Below are 17,098 nucleotides of genomic sequence, written 5' to 3' on the forward strand. Positions count from 1 at the left end.
TAACTGACTCATTGTATTAAAAGCTTCATAATGTGTATTTGATTTGATACATCTTCCAGTCTGTGATATCAGATCTACTGTTTTTGTACTTACCCCTGTGGAAGTGAAAGTCTGAATCAAAAACATTGGAACAAAAACACGATTGTACTTAGGAATATGCTTTTTCCCCTGTCGTCTGTATGTGTTGTCATACAAAATATGATTCTGATTATTTTGGATGTTGTCTCATGAGTGACAGGACAGTTGGTGAGTTGTTGAGCGCCTCCTGCTGTCCATATACACTTTGCTTGCAGCTGCTCAATAAAATGCTGGGTAATGCCTGACAGAAGTTATTTGATGTTTAAATGATCTTGACATCTTCCACCACTAGAGGGCAACATTGCTGAAGAGATTGCTGTGATAGGTATGACTGTGAACAGTTCACCTGTCGACCAGCATTGCAAAGAGCCAGTCTTTCACTGTGACACTTGAAAAATGCATGTTCATCAAAGGAGATTACAGTATTTTGTGCATAATAAAGACAAAAAAGACTGAAACAACTCCATGTTAAAAGTTTTAAATACATTTTTCCTCTCTGGATTGTGATTTATGGCAGGGTTTGACCTCGGGGGTCAAGTGGCCATCGGGTTCTCCCACTGGAAGAGTCCTTTCCCGAGCCAGAATCTCCCCAGTCCGGACTGCGTTCACTCTGAGGCCTCCGCTGTCCCGCCTATCAGCGAACATCTTGAGCCGGTGTCCTGCCCGGCGTCGCTGTCCATCAGCCCGCTGCCCACCTTCAGTGCCAGTCAGGAGACGCTCTGCGACAGCAGCACAAGTACGTAAAGTGCATTACAGCTCAGACCCTCAGTCTAGTGGAGCAGCAGACTGACATTTAAATGAAAAAAATACTTTTCAGAACAGCTCCAACTGATCAAAGTGCCTCATATTGTCAGTGGTGCCATTGGCAGAGATAATGTGTAGTGTATATAAGTGTTCAGTCTGGAGGTTACACTAAGCAATGGCATGAAAAAGTGAGTGTCGTCCTGTGGCTGAGTTGCTATCAGCGGCTTTTTATACAAGACTGATTTCAGAAATGAGATGCTCGGTAAGATGGAAATGAAAACAGAATGCACCTAAGTACAAAGATGTTATATTTAAAGTTCAAACGACAAAGTGTGTTAACCACTGTGTTACATCCTTTTTCATTTAACACAGTCCAGGGTCTTTTACTATGAAGCCGCGCTGTTGTAACATCATCTTTCTGGAATAAGCCAATAAATCTTTCAACTTACATTTGGGGGTTTTGCTATTGTTTTAGGGTAGATTCGAAAAAAATATGAACCTGTTCTTTAAAATTTACTTGTCAATAAATATGTGTGTGTGTGTGTGTGTGTGTGTGTGTGTGTGGGTGTGTGTGTGTGTGTGTGTGCCCTTGAGTCTCCATCAGAGGATCACACTGACACTGCCATTAGTGCCAACTGTCATTGTTTCGGTCGACAGCAACACTGACACAGCCAGCCCTTTTTTCCGATTGGCTACTGCCAGAGCAGCTTGACCTCTGATTGGCTGTCAGGGGAGGCTGATTAAGAATGCTGAAGAGTGGCACGCACCTCCTCTCTCTCCCTCTCTCTCTCTCGCCTTTTCTCTCACTGTAAACATCCTGCTCATGCTTGTGTTTTTTTTTTCTCCAGAGAAGATCTTTGACAGCTTTTGTGGGCTTTTCTACTGCCTGGTCTTGGCATTTACGCTATGACAGACAGACAGACAGACAGACAGACAGACGCGTCAGTGTGAGTGTTTGCGTGCATAGCTATGTTGGATCGACAGATGCAGTGATGAGGAGTGAGGAGTAAAAAGTGGGGATGCTGGTTTCCCTCGTGGGGCGTCGTGTTTGTTTTCCTCAGCGAGGTCATTTGCACGCTGGGGCTTGGGGGGGAGGAGGGGTGACCGCGGCGTGTGTGCATGTGTGTGTGTGTATGGGGAAGAGTCTTCAGGCTGTTTTGGCGTCTGCTGCGGCTGCTGGGAAGCCCCCCCTCCCTCTCTTTACCTCTGAGGGGTGAAGCAGCCTCTCTGCCTCTCTCCACCTTCACACGGTGAGTGTTGTCAAGTTGTCTTGAAGCAAAGGCAGCTTGTTCTCCAGAGTGGATGTTTTGTTTTTTTGCTGCAGTGCTCTCTCTCATATGTTACCTGTGTCCTACTCACAGTCCTCTTTACGCTGCTTCACCTTTTTTCACGCAGTTCCCTGTGGCCATGCAAGCATTTGACCTTCACACGCGCTCTCATTTTCTCTCTGAGTTGTCCCCCCTTCTCTTGATTGTAAATGTACATTTTTCATACACTCCACTTCTTCATCCTCCATGATGTACCACTTGTAATACACAGAAATGGGTCATGCCTCTGTGAAGAGTGTGTGTATGTGTGTAAGCTTGTATGTGCTGCAGCCGTGCGGTCCAGGGACCAGTAGCAGGTTGGCAGGCGCATAATCCCCACTACTTCCCATTAGAGGGAACATGCAACCCCCGTCCACCCTAAGGCGTGATGGGTGCATCCAGATGAAATGAACGATTACTCCTCACAAGCAGCTGCCAGCTGATCCCTTGGCAACACATCACACATGCCCACCTCCCATTCTTCTTCTCTTGCCCCCTGCAATCTTTTATTCTCCTTTCAGTACAAGCTGTCATCTTCAGGTTGGGTTGTGCTGTGCGAGGAACCATGTAGTTGTTTGTTTTGCTTTTTAGCTGAGGATCTTTTTGTCTCACAAGCTAAAAGGGATAAAATGAATGAGGTACGCAGCACCGGCGCTACTACATTTTACTCTTTGGTGTGACTTTTTCTTGTGCACCGGGACTTCTCACAAGCTGACGCTACTCTTTGTGCCCTTTCCATCTCAGGTTCTCTGGGTGTGATTCCTAAATAAACTGCATTACCGGGGGCACTACATGACTCTGACCTGTTCCCATTCTTGCTTGCCTGTTTTTCTCTGCCAGTGTTTGAGGTGCTTCAGAAGAGAATATGTTGTTCCATTTCTGGTAAACACTGAGTAACTGGTTTTTCTGGGTACTCAACCCTACAAACAATTTTATCATCAAATCTTCAAATTGACTCACATACTTCAGCCTGAGTCAGTTTAAGTCATAAAAAGAGTTACTGTAGCAGTGATGCTGAGCAAACCAAAGAGCCGAATCACTAGCTTAGAGGCTAGCTGAGCTAGCTACAGAGTGCAGGAGACTATGAGAGAGGGCATGCAATGTGAAGGCCTGATCCAGACCGAACAACATCTGGATTATTGGCATTCCAGAAAAAGCATAGAAAGGCCGACAGCTTTTGTCACTGCTAGGGAAGAATAACTTCTCCAAACCTATAACGATAAATACAGAAGGCACCTGAGTCAGCTGTAAGGTACCTGTCCAGGGCAGTGGACAACAGGTGTGTTGGACAGTAATTGGACCTTTCATAACATCATCAAGATATGAATGAGACTGCTCAGTAGGATTGCACAAGGTTTGAACAATCCAGTAAAAGGGCATAAAGTTTATGCTCATTTTTAACAAGCATAAATCTTCCTAATGAGGAGGCCAGTGATTTACTAGAAGGCAAAGGAGATAAATGAGGTAATCACCCAACTGCCTGATAATAAGTGTGTGGGACCTGATGGCTTCAGTGCGGAATTTTATAAGGTGTTCCAGGCGATACTTAGCCCTATGATGCTTTCCATGATTCCATGAATCATTCTGTCCCCCAATCAGAGCTCCCACCAACATTTTACACAAGTAATATAGCTTTAATCTCAAACCGGGCCCCTTGTTTAATTGCAGTAGCTGTGGACCCACTTTCCACCAGTATACAGCAATACACTGAGGTAACCCCATTATTTATTAAGGCCAACCCTAACACCTCGCTATATGCTGATAATGTGCTTTTCTTTATAGCCAAACCAGAGACATCAATTCTGCATCTAGTAAACCTCGTGGAAACGTTTACCGCACTCTCTATATTCACGATAAACTGGACAAAAAGTGAATTGATGCCCAAAATAGCAATCATCTCTATTAAGTGTTGAGTATACAGACAGGTTTCTGGTTTGTCCTCTTTGCTCTTCTCAGCAATTAACAGTATGTTTGACATAATTTGACGTTGTTAAGATGTTGAGTGCATTGAATCTGTATTGTTATTACAAAAGCATTGCCAATTCTTGTCTTCTTGTCAATGTATAATTGCTCTTGACAATTTTAGGGAAGCAATGTGTGCTCCAGTAATTTAGTGTCACACTTAAAGTCGGGTCCTTGTGAGAAGAACGTTTTTAAAAAATTGTGAAAATTGATGCAACAGAGTCCAAGATGTCCCAGCTTAGAGTCACTAGTATGGCTGAAGCTCTAAAATCTCTGAATCCTACTTCTCATAATGCAACCATCGTGTGTTTTGTCAGATCTTTGTTGCCTCCAGAGCAGCTACGCCTTTTAAACTAAGATCCCTCTGTTAAAATATGAAGTCTCCAAAGCAAAGCCAAGATAACTTTGATGACATCATCAGGATTAATCTAAAGGCCTCTTCAGATAGAAACATAAGCAAAGTTTCACCCCATTTCATTCATGCACACTGCACCATTTGTGCAGCCCATGTTTATTCACCCCAAACAGCCAATGTACCAAATGTAGCTAACAACAACAACAACAACATATGTAGGTACTAAAGTTACCTAACACTACCTGATCCCACACTCGATGATGTGCTGGAGATTTGCAATCACCATTTGATGACTGAGGAGGCAGAAACACCAGCTGCAACCTCAACAGGAGATGAACAGTATCAGATATGATATGTATCTGGCGCACTGAAAGAAAAGGCATAGCCTACTTGCTTCTGCACACATACATTTTTATGAGCTACTTGCCCCATATACTGGAGGTGCTGATTCCAAACTACTGAGTCGATGAGTTTAAATTTTTTATATGATATACTGCAGCTGAAAGGAGAGTCAGGCTACTGAAACTGACATAAAGTGGTCAGCTCGTTCATTTTACGAGAGAAGACTCACTACTCTGATGGTCTTTCTGAACTGCAATAAAACAGTGAATAAATTAATCACATATTGTAGGCACAGGCTTCAAATTTTCTTGTGTGTTATCCTCTGCCCCAAAGTGACAAAAAAAAGACAAAGAAAGAAGGAAAGAATTATGTGTTTTTGTGCATTTTCCCTTTTTGTTTTCGGGACAGGCTTCATGTGTCTGTACAGGCCCACTGTTGGCACAAAGAAAGCGTGCTGTGTACATTTTGTATATCAGGGGGAGTCCTTCTTTATCTTGGCAAATGTTACTTTCACAGCTTTTTAACAAAAAATGATGAAAGGGAAATAATCCAGAGGATAATAACACTGCCTGTAGTGCCCATAAATGTTTGATAATGTGCTGGCAAACGGTCTGTCTGCCATTTTGAAGATTTCAGACACAAGCAACTTAGAATGTCAGAGTTTCAGTGAGCTAACATCACTGGAGCTCATTCGTCAGATCCCACTTGTAAATCCAATTTGAAGGAATCTCTATCTACGGCTTGTGAGTTGTTGCTAGATTTGTAGTGACTAGCTCGTCTTTTAATTTTATCTCTGAGTAAAGAAGGAGAGGGGATGGGGGCAAAAAGACAATCCCTGAACAAGTAGCTAATGAAACGTATGTAACTGAGATCTGAGAACAGTCTGGTACACTTCAGCCTGTGTGCCGCCAAAGCCTCAGTACCATGTGACCTCGGTTGTGGCTTGGGTTACAGATGTACCATAGGGCTGTTAAACTTTGATGGATACATTGTTTGACTTGCCCCGGTCTCGACACAGCAGCGTGATGTAGGCTAAAACGTAGTGTGTCGGTCCTCTGAGAGCCAATATTTATAGTAAGCAATTCTCTCTGAGTTTAATGAGAGCGGCGTTGGGGTGCTGTGGGTGCTGAGGAAACGGTGTGTCGAATATGGAGAGGTGAAATTCACAAGCTAGTGTTATTGATCCCCCATAGTTGTTACAAACGTGTGTGAGAAGTGCAAAACAACACCCTGAATAAGTTTCTTGCTTCAGGTCTGTAGTTACCAGACTTGAGTGGATATGTTATCGACTTCATCTCTTGATAAGTCCAGATTCATGGGATTGTTTTGGCAGCCTGCCCTCTCTGCCCTCTGCGGCTCCTGTTTGAATACCTAAGCGCAGTGCAACGTTCGCCGCCACTCTGAGTAAAGGACGAGGACGCTGAGTACTGTTTTTTTCACCGGGAGGAAATTTATCGCGTTTCTATTAGCTGCATCCACAGGCTCCAATGTTCCAAAGCATCAACGGCTGATTAAGAGCCGAGATGCTTCCCCAGCCTCTATCTCTGTCCCCGGTACTACGGCTCAGCAGAAAATTTTTAGCTGAGTCACCTTTCATGTCACAAAAGGAAAATTCAGCAAGCAGACCTCTAAGACAGCCACCCACCTCCACTGAAGTGTTCCCGCTCTCCAGAGAGCTGAAAGTAAGAGATACAGACCTATTTAGATAGAGTTGATTTACGCTGTTTTGCGAAGCTTTGAATAATTTCTTTTCCCCAAAGGACACAGTCTGGTTGACAAATAGACCCAATTAGTGTGTGTGTGTGTGTGTCTCCATGGAGGGTTTCTGTCTTTTGAAGGTCTTTCAAGGTTAATCCTTATTAAGGAGATAAAAGTTAGTGAGTTCTCATTTTCGGTTTCTTTTTTTTTGGTGGGTCATCATTCTTTGACTTTCACACATCTTTCTTTCTCAGATTATCTCATTCTCTATAACAACCCAGGAAGAAAGTTTGTGATTTTTCTTTTTTACTGCTTTTACTGCTTAAATTGTCTTTGAATGTGCTCTAATCAATATTTTGGTCCGAACAATGTGTGAAATGACGATGTGTAAACTGAAAGGTGTTGCTCGTAGTGACGAACACACAAAGTTTTTTAGTGTATTTCGCTGATTTGTTTTGGTTTTGCTTGACTCTCACAGCTCTCATCAGTTGCTGTGTGTGTCCTGGATGTGGAAATAAGCCACCGTTTGCAAATTTTATAAGGTGAAAAGTTGTGTTTACATCTGGTTGTGCTTCCCCACAACGGCCAAAAAAAAATCAGTTAATATAGGTTTAAACTGTCAAAGTGGCACTCAATTAAAACCAACATTTATTATAGTGTCTTTGAAAATAATGTGGGTTTAACAATGGTCTAATACATGCATCGGTATGAAAATGTGACTCTTTACATGTGTGGGTGAATTCTAGTCCTAGTCTTAAATTCTACTTCTTCTTCTTCTTCTATAATGGAAGTTGTTTCTTTAAAGAACAAATCTTGGAAGGCGACAGGTCCCCAGAATAACTAATGGTCTGCTCAGAGTAGCTGACAGTAAGTTTGTGTGCAAAAGGGGTTTGAAAGTAGTTTTTACAGCTTAATCACAACGTACTTATGCAGAGAATAAAATTACTTTAATGTATCAGTGGGGGTTGATAGGTTGTCTGATCAAGAGTAAACACACAGTCAATACTTGGCTGACATTAGACATAGCGAGGTCTTTTTCACTGTCAGGTCCTGTCAAGTAATCCTGATCTCTTTTCTGTTTTCTGTGTCTTCACTATGAGCAAGAAACACATTGCAGAAGGGACAATAAGTGTAACAGAGAGTTACGTAAGTTAGAAAGGCTTCTAAATGGCTGAACTCGGAGTGCAGAGTACAGACAGTGAAGGTTTGAGCACTAAAAGGATTTATTGTCACAATAATGGATAATGACCAACTGGAGAAGTTCTTTATGGATCCAGAAAAGGGCAGGCAGATAGGTAAAGTGAGTCAGCTGGTTCTTCAGGTAGTAGACTGGAGCTGGGCAGACGCTGCAGGTTTGAGACACGACGTGATGATCCTGAGACATAATGAAAACAGACTTAGTCACTCGAAAAAACAACGCAAAACTCTAAAGCTCATTACAAAGCATAAGGGCGAGCAAAGTGCTTGAGATGTGTTACCAGGCGAGCGACCACAACAATCTGGCAAAGACTGCTGAGGAGATCTGGTATTGGCTGCAGCTGTGATGGCTGATCGGTACAGGGGCCATAATTACAGGGACCCGCCCAGTCTAGACACACACACACACAAGGAGAGACTAATATGACACAACGGGACAGGGGAGAAACACAGAGAAACACAAGGAAAGGGAGGAGGCCTCCTAACACGAGCAATTAAAAAAAAAGTGTAAAAAAAAAGTTCTCTGTGTCCTATAGGTGTGAGTTTATTTCTACATGGGTCTGAGCCCCAGCGGCAGAGCCCCCTCCGACGCAGAGTGCCGCTGCAGCCCTCTGCCTCAGGCTGCCAGGCAGCGGACAGACCTCTCACCTTCTCCTCCTGCGGGAAGGCCGACATGATGGAGGAATCCTCGGTTGAAGCCCCAGACTCCAGCACCCAAGACGATGTGCCTCCCCTCGGTGAGACCCGGCACCATCAGAGATTGAAATTTCTCTGCGCTTCTTATGCCTTAAACTGTTCAAATTTGTGTGTAACAGTGCAGTGGGTAATGTGAACACACCAATAGTACACAATAAACTTGGCTGCGGTATTTGGATGGTTGAAATGTTCAAGGTGAGGTAATCAATGGGGTATCCTTGTTCTAGCATGGAAGCTATTCATTTTTAACAGCAGTGTTGTGCTGGATGTGGTTGCGCTGATAGCTATGATTACAATACATAAAGCTGTGGAATCTTTGTGCTTAGATTACAAATCTCTGACCCATATAACCAACGTTATCACAGCGAGCAGCAGCACTTCTCTCTCATCGCTTACAACTTCCAGGTCTGTTGGCTGGTCATCCTCTGTATTAAGGAAGTGAAGGAAGATCATTCCTTAAATCCAGAAAGTGACAGCAAACACATACTGTTATCAGCCTTTATGTACAAGTAATGACAGTAAACCCACACTTGTGCAGCTGGTCCTTTGCTTCCTTTCAAACGAGCGCAAGCAAAAGATACTTGACAGCTAATAGCTCTCGCTTGTGGAGAATCTCCATGCTGGTGAATGTGAGTAACACTGTGTGTGACTTGCAAACCAGTTATATGATATGCATAGAAACTTTGCCTGAATGTCAGAGTAACAGGCAGAGACTGTAGAAAACATGGACCATCTCCAAACTCCAGGCTAACCCAAAAGTGGGCAAAGAGGTGGAGCATGGGTGGAGCTGACTCGCGCCGAATGAGGCCTGGTTGTTAAAACATCATGGCTAGCTCAATGTGGCCATGCCCATAATTGTGCATAACTCATAGCCTTAATATAATTTAAATGAGTGAGTACACCGACAAAGGTGTTGTTCATAGTGACACACCCACAGAGTCTCATCAGCTGACTCTGGCATTCCCCTCGGCTACTGGAGAGAGGGACAGAGAGAGAGTATCAGTTAATTTCAGTCAATTATTTTGCTTTTTATGGCTTGCCACTGTCACACTGCTTTGTTTCAGTCTCTTGCCTGCTGACTAGGTGGTGAACAAAGCAGCTAAAGAGACAGATATTTGTCTTAGAGCTTGGCTGAGACCGAAATAGAGCTAAAGGGAGAGTAAAACTTAACTTGAGTTCATCAGGTGGCCAGAAATAGAAATTAAAATGCTAATCTTGCTTCGTGTCTGTTAGATAATGTAAACATTCATTCAGCTGGTGCTTGACTGGTGACTAGCACTCACTGTACTTTCCTCTAATATTATTTATGCACTCTGCTCATCTTCCCTCCAGGTGTAAAGGATGTTAATGTGCTGCTTGAGAATGAAAGGTCAGACGGCATCAGCAGTCCGTCCAGAGACGACAACTCCACCTTGCTGAATGCGGGGACTCACAGCAGCATTCTTGACGACAACACAAAGTCCGATGGTGGCCTCCCAGAGGTCAGTGATGGAACTACATTTCTGGGCTCCCCGAGGCTGTTGCTCCCTTCATCTCAGCTCAAGATACAAGCCAGTTTTTTGTCAGGAGTAGTTCATAGAGTGGTGTGTGTAAAGGTAACAGATAGGTTCATTAATCCATGATAACCGATGGATGACAAGTCAGACTCCCCCTCTCAGTGGCCAGTTACACTTCTTTCCTGATTTTCTCTCTGATGTCTGTCTTTCTGTCTGTTGTCAGGGGAGGAGTAAGTCCTGTGGCCTTTGCTTCAGCGATGGAAAGAGCCGGATTGACTACATCCTGGTTTACAGGAAGTCCAGTTCGCAGTCAGAAAAGAGGGAGATATTTGAGCGGAACATCCGTGCAGAGGGCTTACAGATGGAAAAGGAGGTAAAGAAGAATTACGCTCGTCATTTATTTCATAATGTTGACAAGGGTTCAGCTGAATCATCATGTCGGTACTGGCCTTACATTCAGTTCCAGATATTAGCAGTTAAACTTGCATTAATACATTTTATGACCCATTTTTACCAAGTAGATGAGGCAAATGCCTATTGACATATCCAGCAGATGTACAGCAACGTGGTTGGTGTTTCTCAATCAATGAATCAATTAGTGTCTTTTCTTGCCCTTCACTAAAGAGAGGCCTGAGGTCAGGTTTAGCCACAGAGCAGTACTCCCTCAGCTGATGGGGATTAGGTGTCTCACTCAAGGGCACCTCAGCAGGGCAGAGGCTATAATCACACGACTTCACCTGAAGAATGGCCGTTGTGATCACATCAGGTCTCCATCTCTGTGTTGAGAAAAGTAAATTTTGCTCTCACTGCTCAGTAGAGGGATTTTTCACCTTCTGTCCAAGTTGCCAAGCAAAAATAGCCACTTCTTTGAAAACCGGTTATTGCAAGTAAACAAGAAGCTTCGTAGGTTCCTGTACCGAGAGAAAATTAGCTTTGTTGTGATTACTTTGGCAATCCTGCAGCTGCATTCATAGTGTGCAACATGAGCGACATCAATACCAATTTGTGTGAAGAAGCAATTTAATGCCTAGTCCTATAATGCATGTAATCTCAATGGCCAGATTGCTGAATTTTAAAATGCTCTGAGCCTTTGCGCCCAGTCTTACAAGGTCTGAAAGCTGAGTGCTGTTGTGGCATTCATTGGTGAGCCACCACTCATAGAGTCAAAACAAATCTGCTGATGGCAATTTTCTCCCCTGCTGCTTCTTATTTAGCAAAAAGTCTGCCTTGAAAGAGTGGAAAGTGTGGATGTTTGTGATTTGTGTGTGTGTGTGTGTGTGTGTTAACTTCTGCCGATGCGGTAGCATCAAGGTCATCATTATATAGAACATGCAGGGGGAGACAATGATTCTTGTCTCCTTCAACAGCCCACTTGTGTGTGTTTCTTGCATGGAGTCATCTTGCTATTTTTAGGCCTCTTTCCAGTTAGCTCCTGATTCGTGTACCTTTAGACTGACTCAGACTTTGTCAGGCGGTACAGGTGAGGAAAACAGCTGAACCTCACAAACATATTGATGCTGAATAGATGTGAGATGCGGCTGTCTGTACTGAGATGAGATTTTGTAGTCCCCCCTATTTCAACTATCTTGTTTTCTTGCTGAGATGAAATTGTCGTGTCTTTGGTGTCTTCACAGGCCTCTGTGACAAACAGTGACGTCATTTTTCTGAAGCTTCATGCACCATGGGATGTTCTCTGTCGCTATGCAGAGCTCATGAACATTCGCATGCCTTTTAGGTGAGACAAGTTTACACTCCTGAAAATATCTTATAAGTGAATGTAAACTTAAAGGTGCCCTGTGGAGTTTTCTTGTAAACAAACAAAAGTTATGTTTACATTCAGTGTGTCCCACCAAAGGTCTAAACAATGTGATAAATGCATTTCCTTCCTCATAAAGCATCTGCAAAGCTGATTCTTTTAGATTGTAATTAGATTGTAGCTTTCTTCTTCACTGCCTTTATTGGTGCATTGCTGGTGTGCCAACATCAGTAGTAGCACAACCCCGATTCCAAAAAAGTTGGGACACTGTGTAAAATCTTTAATGTTTTACCTCATTAGTTTCATTGATTCTTGTAAATATATCCTCATTCTGAATTTGATGCAAGCAACACGTTTCACAAAGTTGGGACAGGACCAGCAAAAGACACCTGTTTGGTTCAGTGGTAACAGGTGATAGCATCATAATTGTAGTTCAAAAACCAGCATCTGTGATGGTATGGGGTTGTGTATGGGGGTGTGTGTTAGCGCCCACAGCATGATTATCATGCACATCTGTGAAGGCAACATTAATGCTGAATGACACATACAGATGATGTCTTTTTCCAGGATGTCCTTGCTTAGTGTGGTAAAAGACTGCAGGTACTGGACTGGCCTGCTGGTGGTCCAGACATGTGTCCCACTGAAAATGTGTACCACGTTATGAAGCACAAAATATGACAACAGAGACCCCGGACTGCTGAGCAACTTTTGTTGTCTGTCAAGCAAGAATGGGGGGGATTTTATTTTCAGAGCATGCAGTTGAACATATGTTGAAAATGATTTGTGCATCATTGCGTTCGATTTGTATTCATGTTTTGCGCAGCGTCCCGCCTTTTTTGGAATCAGGGTTGTAGTACCATTCATTTGTATTGTCAGCTTCATTACAGAACTTCACTAAGTACTAAGTTCATTATTCCCAATGTCATACATATTGCAGGAGGAAAATATTTTTCATGCATCGACGGCACAAGTTCATGAGCAGGTGAGTGTTCAGTCAAAGACGCAGCATCAGATTGGCTGACAAAGCAAAACTCTGCTCTGGCAGCTTTAATAGAAAGTTCACTTGCAGGATGGAGAAGCGCATCAATAAATTTCGTGGGTGGCTTCCCCGCAAGCCCATGAAGTTCGACAATGACACTCTGCCAGATCTGGAGGAGAACGAGAGCTTTACCGCCCCATTCAGTCGATCAAGGATTCATCAGTGAGTTTTTACTGAGCTGCCCTTTAAAAACCAGAGAAATGACTTATAGTTTATCTTGCGGTGATGCCTGGTGCATTTTCCATTTTCTCTTTTTAGTACTAGTTTTGGCCACTTTAAACTCTCTCTGTTGCCTGTCTCAAGCAAACTTACACACTACACACACACACACCCACAGTTAGGCTTGCACACATGCAAACCATCCATCCAGATTTGTAATAACTGCTTCGTTTCACTGCAGTTTCATCATCCACAATAGAGACACTTTTTTCAACAATGCCACCAGAAGTCGCATCGTCCACCACATCCTCCAGCGGGTCAAATATGAAGAGGGTAAAAATAAGATGGGTGAGTTGTTCCGTGGGCGTTATGACAAATTCTACTGTAGAAATGTTTGAAATCATCGGACATGGTATTAACTTGGGAAGAGGTGCAGAAAGAAAGTGAAAGAAATACATTGCTTGAACATCGCTGGATTTTAAAGTCTCTCTGTGTAACTCTAACCCTCTAAGTTTTGCAGTTAGTGCTTATGTCTGATTTTATCTTATCCCTTTGGATCGTTAAATGATCACTGTCTGTCTGTGCAAGTTTACAAAGCAAACAAACCCTTAAACCTATATCCATGATTTTAACAGCTATTACGTTGAATTTAACATAGCTCCTCACAGTACATCTCATATGGTTTGGGGTCATGATTATCCAGGAAAATATCAGGAAAAAGGAAAACATAGTTAAGTCATAATGCAACAGGATACAAAAGGTTTTACAAATGTGTACAAGGCATGATGTTGTGCTTACCATGACAATTATGTTGAACTTCGAAACATTTGACAGAGCTTTCTTTCATGATTCTCTGTTTTTGATTCCAGGGCTTAATCGTCTTTTGAGCAATACTTCATATGAGGCAGCTTTCCCTCTCCATGAGGTAATTTGGCTGATCTTTGGCCGAAAGCCACTCATTTAATGAATTCTGTGACCTATGTTCAAGTGCTTTCTGTGGTCATGGATTCCATGTACTGATATTACATCAATACATGCATGGATGATGTTCCTCCATGTCTGTGTATGTGTGTGTGTGCTTTGGCTTTAATAGGGCAGATACCACAGCAAAAACTCCATCAGAACGCACGGAGCAGAGAACCACCGGCACCTGCTGTACGAGTGTTGGGCCTGGTGGGGGGTTTGGTATAAATACCAACCGCTGGACCTCATCAGGTAACTACATTCAGACATTTAAAGGTGCTTCAATGTCACATTTAAAATCAAAAACATCATCACAGGTAATAGTAGAAATATTACATTACCTTCATTTAGATTTTGTTGCACAACACAGTGAAAAAACTGACTTGAAATAGTTTGATGCAACAAGTTGCCACTGTCCACAGCTTTTCTTGAAACTGTCATCAGATACAAGGATATAAATCTGTTGTTTTACCAAATACAGTTTCTTTTTATCCCTCAAAGAATGCCTCATACTTGCTGCTGTTTCAGGAGGTATTTTGGGGAGAAGATTGGTCTGTACTTCGCCTGGCTCGGCTGGTACACGGGGATGCTGTTTCCTGCCGCTCTGGTTGGCCTCTTCGTATTCCTGTACGGCGTCTTCACTCTGGAGCACTGCCAGGTCAGGTAAACACACCTTGTCTTTTTTTATGATGCAAAATAAGTGTCCCTAGAGAGTTGTATTGTATTTGAAACATTACAAAAAAAAATAGAACTCAGTTTCTCTGGAAGAACAAACCTTATCTGCTTCAAATTGTTGTCTGTGCTGCACAAACTTAAAGCCAGAGTAGGCAAGAAACATAAAAATTATTTGTTGTAGTTGTTGAAGTTCTCTTTATATCCCAGCAGTCATGCAATAAATCAAATGCTCCGACAGAGAAAAGGCCATCCAGCAGCTGTCAGCTGTAGGCCATCCAATCATTTCCATTGGCCTGAATGAAATGATTAGATGGCCTACATGCCTGTCTACCCGCCTGCCTGTGTGCACTCACTGCACAAGGCTGGGCATATATGTTACTAAAGCCACAATGAGCCAGGGGCACAAGAATGGCAGAGACAGTGCAGCCAAATTTTCCCAACACTAACAAGCTAGCTTGACACCTGTCAGTTTTAACAACAGCCATGCTTGTTGTGTACATTCATTATGACAGTGTCAGGTGTTTTCTTACATGTGAATGAGACATGAGGTAGTTGGGTACGGTTAGCGACTGACAATGATGGGCTGCACTCCCTCGCACACCCCCTGTGAACCAACGGACTCGTTCGGCAGCTAACCCAGCAGCACAGTACAGCCCCAGCTGCATGCTTTCAAAATCTAATTCATTTGGCTGCTTTCTCCAACGTTAGTAACTCCAGCTTAAGAAGTACAGATCAGACACTCTGTGCATTGGAAAAGTCAAATCACTTTTCTCACACTAAGCTAATTTGGTATTAGGCAGCCGAATGTGAAATTGTCCATTGTAAGTTAATAGTGCGGGATTAACGTGTAACTACAAATCTGCTGTCTTTACAAGAGCAGCGTCTGAAACAGTGTCACAGAATAAGAGGGTGTGGACAAAATCTTATATCAGAAAAAGATCCGAACTTTATCAGCTATATACATAAAAACACACACACACTTGTTCACACACACGCTCGCTTTTGTTTCAGAAAGCTCAAATTTGCATCAATTTTGGAGTTCAATATGTTGCCTTAAGGCACTCACTGTTGCTGGACATTACAATACCAACTTTACCAGAGTTTGATGGCCTAAATCTTGTCCTCCAGTAAAGAAATCTGCCAGGCCACTGACATCATCATGTGCCCCATCTGTGACCAGTACTGCCCCTACCTGAGACTGTCAGACAGCTGCATCTATGCCAAGGTATTGTTACCACAGCAAGGGGACAAAATGTTCCCGACAGCTGTTGTGCACTTTGTTATTGTACTCATGGAAAATGTGCAGATTAACAGTGAATGTAGGCCAGCTCTGGGGCCATAATGTGTCTTTTTCAGAAATGTTGTGGTCAAGGATTGAAGCTAAACTGCATTTGTTATTATAGAGATAAATCTAAACTGTGAACTTCAGTGTTCCTTTCTTCTTCTCAGGTCACCCATCTCTTTGACAATGGGGCGACTGTTTTCTTTGCTGTATTCATGGCTGTTTGGGGTAAGTTGAACAGTTCACATGTCAGCACAAATGTTGCTCCTCTAGAATACACTTTTGACATACTTTAAGTTCATATTGATAATATGTTGCCTATTTACACACCCAGTAAACACAAAGCATTTATTTGGAGCCATGTTTCTGTCCACCTGGTGACTGCATGTCCATTATTCTCTCTCCTTTTGGCTCTGTTTTGGTCTCCACCTGCTGCTAAGGGAAAGCTAATGGCTAACTTTGTCTGCTGTTTGGTACTTACAGTGTGTTTATTAGAGCTGTATTACTGAAAACAGTTGCCTTGTACTGTTGGAGGTGACGCTGATGGGAACAGTGAGACTGAACATTAGAGTTGCAGGCCGTGAAACAAAAACAATGAGCTGAAAGACATTAAAACGCACTGAGGAACTGAGGGGATTTGCTAAAATTGGAATCATATAAAATATTGATCAGTGCAGTTTTAATTACATTTTTTATTACTGAAAAATATAAAAAAAATCTCTAAGAACAGAACTGTTATTGCTACAGTTAACAATAGATACAAATTATAGCATTGCACACAGGTTCACTGATTAAAAAAATATGCATTTGCTGTATTTTTTTCCACACATTTCAATTTGCTTATCAGGAGCCTGTCAGGACTGAACGAGGTCCCAGGGTATGGACGGTGCAAACAGAGAGTTTGAGATGGGTTCATGTCGTTCAGCTGCTGTAGACACAGCGGGTGATGAAGTAGCAGCACTATCATCATCACATAGCTGATAGCTGGCCGGTTTATAAATGTTTAGGTGGAAGGATGAGGGAGCTGAGGAATGCAGAGGAGAGGAAAATTAACCATAAAGCTGAAGAAAGAGATATACAGCACAACATTCTTATAAAATACAGCTTTTCTATCCTGTGCAAACTATTAGAAACTATGTCAGCAAACCAAATGCTCACCAATGAGTTTGTTAACAGTATCTGGGTGTTTGAGAGCCTCTTGTACTCTGTTGTCGAATTTCCAACATCTCAGCATGACGAACAGAGCCAAACACAGCTGGAGGGCAAAGGTCAACACGCCCAGCACGATTATGGTGTTGTTAACTGTCGAGGGTACAGAGGAGAGGACGGGTATAAGATTGGCTGTGGTT

General features: G+C 42.7%; 1 protein-coding gene across 2 annotated transcripts in view; it reads left to right on the forward strand.

The window, feature by feature from the left end:
* LOC143314994 (anoctamin-4-like) overlaps positions 1–17,098 on the forward strand; it is a 48,104-nt gene that overhangs the window by 16,075 nt on the left and 14,931 nt on the right. The window contains exons 3-15 of one of the 2 annotated variants that reach the window (XM_076722385.1): positions 596–814; positions 8,220–8,420; positions 9,712–9,860; positions 10,099–10,248; positions 11,510–11,610; positions 12,569–12,613; positions 12,701–12,832; positions 13,071–13,177; positions 13,699–13,754; positions 13,923–14,044; positions 14,321–14,455; positions 15,596–15,692; positions 15,917–15,977. In XM_076722385.1, coding sequence (XP_076578500.1) covers positions 596–814; positions 8,220–8,420; positions 9,712–9,860; positions 10,099–10,248; positions 11,510–11,610; positions 12,569–12,613; positions 12,701–12,832; positions 13,071–13,177; positions 13,699–13,754; positions 13,923–14,044; positions 14,321–14,455; positions 15,596–15,692; positions 15,917–15,977 — 1,575 coding nt within the window. Of the gene's footprint in view, positions 1–595; positions 815–1,615; positions 2,073–8,219; positions 8,421–9,711; positions 9,861–10,098; positions 10,249–11,509; positions 11,611–12,568; positions 12,614–12,700; positions 12,833–13,070; positions 13,178–13,698; positions 13,755–13,922; positions 14,045–14,320; positions 14,456–15,595; positions 15,693–15,916; positions 15,978–17,098 lie in introns of those variants that run through there. The other variant, XM_076722386.1, reaches the window with a different exon arrangement.

The sequence above is a fragment of the Chaetodon auriga genome, chromosome 22 (assembly GCF_051107435.1).
Source record: "Chaetodon auriga isolate fChaAug3 chromosome 22, fChaAug3.hap1, whole genome shotgun sequence".
Taxonomy (NCBI): Eukaryota; Metazoa; Chordata; class Actinopteri; order Chaetodontiformes; family Chaetodontidae; genus Chaetodon; species Chaetodon auriga.